The sequence below is a fragment of the Opisthorchis viverrini genome (genome assembly GCF_000715545.1).
Source record: "Opisthorchis viverrini unplaced genomic scaffold opera_v5_1, whole genome shotgun sequence".
Taxonomy (NCBI): Eukaryota; Metazoa; Platyhelminthes; class Trematoda; order Opisthorchiida; family Opisthorchiidae; genus Opisthorchis; species Opisthorchis viverrini.
In genome coordinates, this window is record NW_008751657.1 from 736,072 (window position 1) to 743,506 (window position 7,435).

The 7,435-nt window shown below is 40.1% G+C and overlaps 1 protein-coding gene across 1 annotated transcript in view; it reads right to left on the minus strand.

Annotated features, from left to right (window-relative positions):
- Positions 1–5,843: 5,843 nt before the first annotated feature.
- The window catches only part of T265_12419 (hypothetical protein), a gene marked incomplete at both ends in the record, with an annotated part of 5,918 nt that continues 4,326 nt past the window's right edge, over positions 5,844–7,435 (minus strand). Inside the window, one exon of the mRNA XM_009163835.1 lies at positions 5,844–6,074. Coding sequence (XP_009162099.1) covers positions 5,844–6,074 — 231 coding nt within the window. The remainder of the gene's footprint in view (positions 6,075–7,435) is intronic.

The following is a 7,435-nucleotide window of genomic DNA, read 5'->3' on the forward strand; positions in this document are numbered from 1 at the left end:
CGTAACCGCTATCTAGACTTATGTGTTCAAGGAATGTTGGCCTGTGAATCGTAGAGAGACTTTTTACTTAATCTGCAATAGTTTCGGTCACGCGCTTTGTATTTACTCTTTAAAATACGCCGCGAGGTTATCATGTTTTTCGATAATTTCAAGCTCATATATTTGAGATCATACTCATTATTCAAAAGTGAACTAGAATTTCATAAACACGTCCTGTCACGTTGATTGGCTGTTTAGGCCCAATATAAAAAGCTAATTTTCATTTATTTATATTTTATATTCTTATTTTATATTTTATTTTTATTTAAATACTGAGGCTAGACACCCAATCAATGTGACAGGATGTGTTTATGGAATTCTAGTTCACTTTTGTATGATGTATCATCTCACGAGCTAAGCTCAGGGGCTCAAATGGATTACATCTAACTGTATTAGTGCCCCATGTTTGAGGCATTCTAATACGCATGATGCCTAATACAAAAACAAATATGTAAACAAATTTTATCAATCAACTCTCTCAATTTTGAAATCTGAAGGATTCATACGGCCACGTCTATTGGTAATTTTGGCACCAACTAACGTGCCAGTACGAGACACTCGACAAAATACCACAATGCAAAATACCTACCAGCGGAGTCACTTACTTAGTGTTGAAGCACTGCAAGTCATTTTGTTGACGAATGGTTGGACATGGCACCAAGTACAAGACACAGAGTCAAACTTAGGATGTTGCGTTTCGAGCAACTGTCTTCCTATTGGCTTGTTTTCGGTGACACGACCTTCCGCTCCTCCTGTTATAAACCAGTGTGACAAGTTTTGTACGCTACCTTAAACTGATGTCTCATCTCTATAGAACCTCTTTCACTAGTCTAGCGATCAGTGAACTGAGTTTGCGCATAAGATTTCACAGTATATCTTAGCAATTTTCATAAGCGATTGCACAGATTCATATTGTAAAGCATATTTCTATGACTAGAAAGAACCCAGGATGGTCTCCTGGGTCCACACGGGATGCTGTTTACAGTAGCTTGTGCAATTAGATCACATCGGTTGATAGTACGGACCGGGTGCGATAGGAGCAAGGAAATCAAAGCAACCTCAAGTGTCACTGTATAATATGCTAAGCAACGTGTGGGATGAGTGTTTTTGTTTCCATCAGTGGACATTTTTCAAGGCAGTATGAAGAAGAGAAAATCACCAAAATGTATCGATTATTGATTGGAAAACCCATGGCATCCATAGCAGTTCACAGTGAGAATACGTTCATAATGCACCCGTAGTATGAACGAAGTAAAACTCCCAGAGTTGGAGAGAAGCAGCTGGGACTACAGCTTATCTGATGGATGCTCCGTCAACCGGGATAAAAAGAAGGATACTTTTCATTACACAACTGCACTTGAACTTTATACACAACTCTGAACAAATCGGTCGAATGGAATGTGTAGTCATCAAGCTCTTTCTTTGCTTTCCGGAATGCCTGATAAGTTAATGTCCTCCATATTCCTAACGGGCATCTGTGTGATTTGAGAAAAACGTAGTCGGTTACTTTGTGAGTACAATCCTATCATTTAGAGAACTTTGGCGCTTGATTCCATGAAAAGTAATCATAAGCGTTAAGAAGACGTAAACAACCTGAGTAATCCAGCTTTGTACACCGTTCTGTAGGTCAACACGTGTGTGCATATTGGTCTGAGAATGTCGCTCTGCTCCAAACACCACCTAAATTGCGGATGCAAAGGAGATTACTTAGTTCATATGAAAAAACAGCTTATGCGACTTCCAGAATAGCGATGAACCTAGTGAAGTAAGCAGAATTTCAAGCTCTGAATTGTTGAATTTCAAGCTCTATACACTGCACACACAAAAAAAGTCACGCAGGTAGCATCAAATGACGTGCTTTTGGCGTTTCTATGCTTCTGCACATCCCACATTTGCGACAAAAATTTGATCCAATTCACTATCACGCCTCTGAACTTTTGGTTTATCATACATGGTTTAGGAGACGAGGCGGCTCAAGTGGTCAGAACGCGAATTTAAGGACCGGAAGGTCTGTGAGTCAAACCCGACCTCTTCCTCTCAACTTACCCTCTCTAGGCTTGGGCAACCTGGCAGTATCCTAGCCCTCGGGCTTTTTTTGGGTAACATGGCAGCTAGACACCGAAAAGTTGTTACAGCAGAACGATTATTTTATATATGCGATATATATAACTTTTTATATATATAAACGACATTTTCTACATGATTTAATCCGTTTCCTAAAATTCCGAAGTAGATTTCGTTCACTTAATACTTACGATCCCATTAGAATTCATTGCTTGGCTAGAATATATATATATATATATTTATATATACATATATATATATCATGCTCGATGAACCCCTAGGACTGTAGAGTTCAGAAAATTTGCTGTGTTCAGAAACCCTCCTGGGCACAAAACTCGAACAGGGTGGTGAAAACATTTGTTTGGAATTTCATCTTGGGAATTATCTCGGGGAAGGCGAAGAAAAGAAGTGAACTGCCGTCAGTTTCAGTTGTTAGAGGATATGTTTGGTGAATAAATACTCTCTGATTGTGTCATGATAACCCTACCGCCTAAACAAATAGTCCCTAAGAATTGCTTTTGAACCAAAAGCTGCAAGACAACAAAGGTTTTTTTAACTAGGGTAGAACAGAGTTGCCTGAGATCGAAAAGCAAGTAAAAAGAATGGTCGTGCTGTTTATTGAAGTGAGTGAGCTGATGGGACGTAAGGTATCTACATCAAAATTGGAATGGCAAATGTAACTGGAAGTTAACAACATTTAGAATGCTACCATGAAAGACGATGCAGTGAGGGTCACCGAACTATTCATTAGGACTTAACTTTCCTTTTTGGAGCAAAATAATGAGAGAAAAACATTTGCTGCCTACCACAATGAGTGTCTGCCGTGTCGACCAGCATTTATACCGCTACTAGTGGTTCAGTATGTCCATAGTGTTTCAAAATAAAGTGATGCGGCAAGGTCTCACCCTTTGAAGATTATTCCGATACAATGAATAGATGAACAGATGAACACAGGGACACAGCATACTACTCCCCTCCAATAAGTAGGTGAATTACGGTTCTTGTTTTTCCTCTGTCGATTGATAATGAGTCTAAATCTCACAGGTGATTGGTGTTCATTTTAAATGGTCGTCCCAGGTATTGGCAAACCATAGGTTCGGAAATCGCACTTTCAGCCAATATGGTAGCGTGGAAGTCCGTTTGGTGTGCAAAAACGGATTCACGTTTAAACCAATATCGATTGCAAAATAATTTAGAACGAATTAATCCTAGTTGAGCGTATCCACTCTCCTGGTTTATTTATCCAGCTGGGAGACAAGGAAGAAGTCAGGGTTAAAACAGATTTCAATGGAGATTTCGTTTCTTTGGTGAAGCTAATCTATGCTGAAAATCTGGGAAGCACTGGACAGCTGCTTCATCCCTACTGGGAACCACACTACATCAGTAATGTGCATCTCACTATATATATTTATATCCTTAATGAAGCGAATTTGTGTATTGAATTACTAGGGCTTATAATAGCTGTGCTTTATTACCTTGTAATGTTTACCGGCTCCAAAAACACGTGAGGCGTAAACCTAACAGACATTGCTGTTAGCAATGGAGAATAGTAGCATGATCTCCGTCACCATGATTATAAACTCATGCTGTCTTGCATTCTATTGTCTTAAAAATGAGACAGCGTAGTCAAATTCTATTAGAAAAATTCGATTTTACCAGTAAACAACAATCAAATTACTTGGCGCGAAGTTTTCATCTCCTTCTTCCTGGCCAAATTTTCTGCTGGTTGTGCACTTGATGTTCTGGTAACACTTTTTTCTCGGTTGTGTGGTACACTTTCTGATTTCTGGTCTTTTTGTTGCACTATAAGTGTGTATCGAAAGTGAACATGGGATATTAGAAGAATGGGCAAAAATCGTGCGGTGAGGTTTTGGTTTGCCAACAGTGAATCACCTTGAAGTATGGTTTTAACAAGATAGGTTGTCTTTGCCTTAATTTCCTGTCACGGCTAAATATCGTTCAACCTGAAGACAGTTAGGAGTCGAATTGGAGACAAATAACGAGGAATAGCATATCAGGTAGACTGAGAACCAAGTAGCAGTGGAATGAAATTGCTATTCAGCAAGATATACCTCAGAAATCACGCACCTACCTATTCTATCAGTCACACACTTCGTCTGTTGTAGTTCACTTGAGATTCTATTTTGGTTCTACTCTGTTATTTTCATGACTATGTCGGAACTCGAAATCTGCAAAATTGTGTAGAATTAAAAGTCCAGTTGTGTTGAAACGATTAAACATACGGAAAAGGCGTGTGTATAGAGCTTGATAGCTGAAATCTCGAGTGATCCATCCGAGAAGAGGAATGTTAGCTGCTGCCTCTGTAAGTTCCAGCTGATCCGTCGTCGAAGGATTGTCTCGTGAAAGAGATGAATGCAAAAACCCAGACGACAAGTGTCTTGTGAAATAGCTGAATGCAAAAACCCAGACGACAAGTGTCTTTTCACTCTCTCTTTCATACTGCGAATCAGAAGAGCTTCGAGTGGCAACTCCAGTAACCAAAAATCCGCCATAAGAACGACCCCATTTTGTGGTAAGCTTGACCGATCGATGGAGTGGCTGGGTTGAATGGGGGAAACCATCTTGCCTTTGTTACTTGTTTTCGAAGGTGATTTGGATTTCTCCCTCCTGACCTTGCTGCTACTCTTTCGTTCTTTTACTTTATCTTCTTTTTCCGCCGTAGGAACCTCTTTTGACCACAATACGGAAATGTAATTCAATAACCGCTGGAGGCATGCTGAATTTTGGAGCCCATCGTATGATTCCTGGAATTCAAGGGCAACAATATTCAAAGTACTGAGCCCAATTATGCGTTTCGAAGTGTATGAAAACAAATGGTACCAACCCTGAAGAAAGAGTATATTTCTTGGGCACCATAGTAAAGTAATTTCAGTGATGCAACAACCAGATTTCCACACAAACTACTGATGAACATATGAACATCCAAGAGTTTTTAAACGGAATTAGAGAAGAAGACTTGGGAGAAATTGTCATGTTGTAATTAAGCTGTTTGTACTTCATGGTTGAAAGAAATCAAAACAATTGGAGGCTTACTGCTGTCTTTCAGTTTTTAAAACAAGATTTGTGGGGAATCGTGTTGTCCTGTAACTCAGTAGATCAGTTTTCTATATTCTGCCAAGAAGTCAAAATAAGATCGCCCATAAAACCAGTATTCCAAAGTGGCGATGAGGTACATACCCTGTTGTCCAGGAATGCTCCTTGTGGCGCGTCGTCCCAAGCAGTAGAATATTTCCACGACCACACAGTGCGCATAATTTCTGGTCGACTTGTCGGAATCTTGAAATGGATGTATTCCGGTTCTAAGGAGTAAAAAAAGAAGCAGCAGGAACGATAGGAAGATGACAAAGTGTAATTTGCAATCGGGTTGTAAGCTGACCGGACAAAAACTTATCTAGGAACGCAGGAGATAAGATCACTACTTGCTGAATGGTGTCAGCAACAGGACAGATTTGTATTTGAACTCAAATCTTCACATGGAATTTCATAAATTACACAACACTTATCTGCTTTCATCACTTCGTATGGATTAGCTGGTTATTTTTTGAGAAGCTGAGAATGTTTTTGGTATGGGCAAATGAGCTTGCGTTCGGGATTTCACTACACTTGGATGACAATCTGACTAATGTCCGTGACCCTTAATATGTCTCGTGCACAGTCATTATTATCGTTGATAGTTCAATTTGTTTCCGCTTGGTGACACATTTTGGAGAGATCTCACCTTTGTTTGGCGATTTTCTTGTATCATCCGCTCGACTCACACGAGTACTCCTCCCAAGCTGCTTGGGGAAGCTGACGTACAAGACACTGCAGTCGCTGGAATGCTCCATTAAGAACAACTGCCATCCAGAGGCCATTTGTGAATCCATGCCTGGAACAGACAGTAGAGCTTCAGACAAATTCTTCAGGGGGTCGAGGAGGATGGATGCATTCACCACTGTTCGGGCCCAAGTCTGAAATGGAATGATTAGTGCGAGAAGAAGATTCACCAACTAAATGAGTGCGCGGATATGTTTCTGTCTTCAGTAGCAACGGTAAATCGGCCTAAAAAATTAACTTCTGAAGTTTTGAAGAAGATAGCCTAGCGATGAACTTGAATGCCTACCGTAAATTTTAAGATTACACTGCGGGCTAGCGGAACACAAACCCCAGATTTTGCCGTGTGAACGTATAATTTCAAGTAAACTAAAGGAGAAATAAAAAATAAAAAAATAAAATAAAAATATTTGAAGGTGTAATCTTGTCAAATCACGTATCCCTAGCTGGAGGTTCACATCTCCACAACAGCTTAATTCATAGCTATTCTGAGTGTGGTGCAAGATCTCGCGACGATACAAATTTAAAACACTTCGTATGAGCTATCTGTTCACTGAAACAAACACAAGTTCATCGCTTACAATGAAAACGCCCACCCATGCTATACAGGGTTTATTCAAAACATTGATACCTGTCTGTGCCATAAAGCTATATTGTCATCTTGGCTCACTTGAGGAAAGACCATATTGGTGTGCCATCAGAATGCCAGCCTATTATGAACAACGGGTCGCACAACCCTACGACCGGTTAAGACAGCTCCGATGCCCGTTGAATTGTTCTCCCCTGACTAGTGAAACCCCTTTAACGCTTGAACCCACTAACACAAAGTGCGCTTGGTCAGAAGCACTCTGAGGATCATCGTTGGTAGGTTTCGATGGTCTAGATGCTGTGTTGTTATAGTTGAATGGGAACTGGAGAAGGCGAAGGTGAATTTATCGCATAATGATAAAAGTCAATTGTTTTGCCAAGTTATCACTGAGCTTACCCAAATACTATGTCAAAGTAGTACGAAGAAATATCCTGTGCACGAATGAATGAGCTTCGATTGAACTATCATCTACTGGTTCAGAGGACATACCAAATAAGGATAACAGAAGGCTCGCAGGCCTGATCAGGTTTTGCTCGTTATTTCTGAGCGTTATAAAACCAAGCTTACGTAAGCATCAAAGGAGTTGGTGGTTCATTTTCACAAATAACCGAACTAAGAGAAAAGCAAGGTGTTTTTAGGACCAAGTCGTGGGTATTTTTGATTTGATTTCATTAGCTAATCCGTTGGGATCGTTTGGGAAGAAGAATGAAATAGGCAGATGAATTTTCGCTACAAGAACTCATCATCTGTAAAGTAAATTCCTTCTGGAGTTGAAGTTACGGAAGTTATTTTCGAGAAAAAGAGCAGTTGAGTATGTTGGTAATTGATCAGGTGGCTGTTGATCTGTTCGCCGAGCTTGGCAATTGATTTGCAAACGTTTCGTCACCATTCGAGGAGACATCTTCAGTG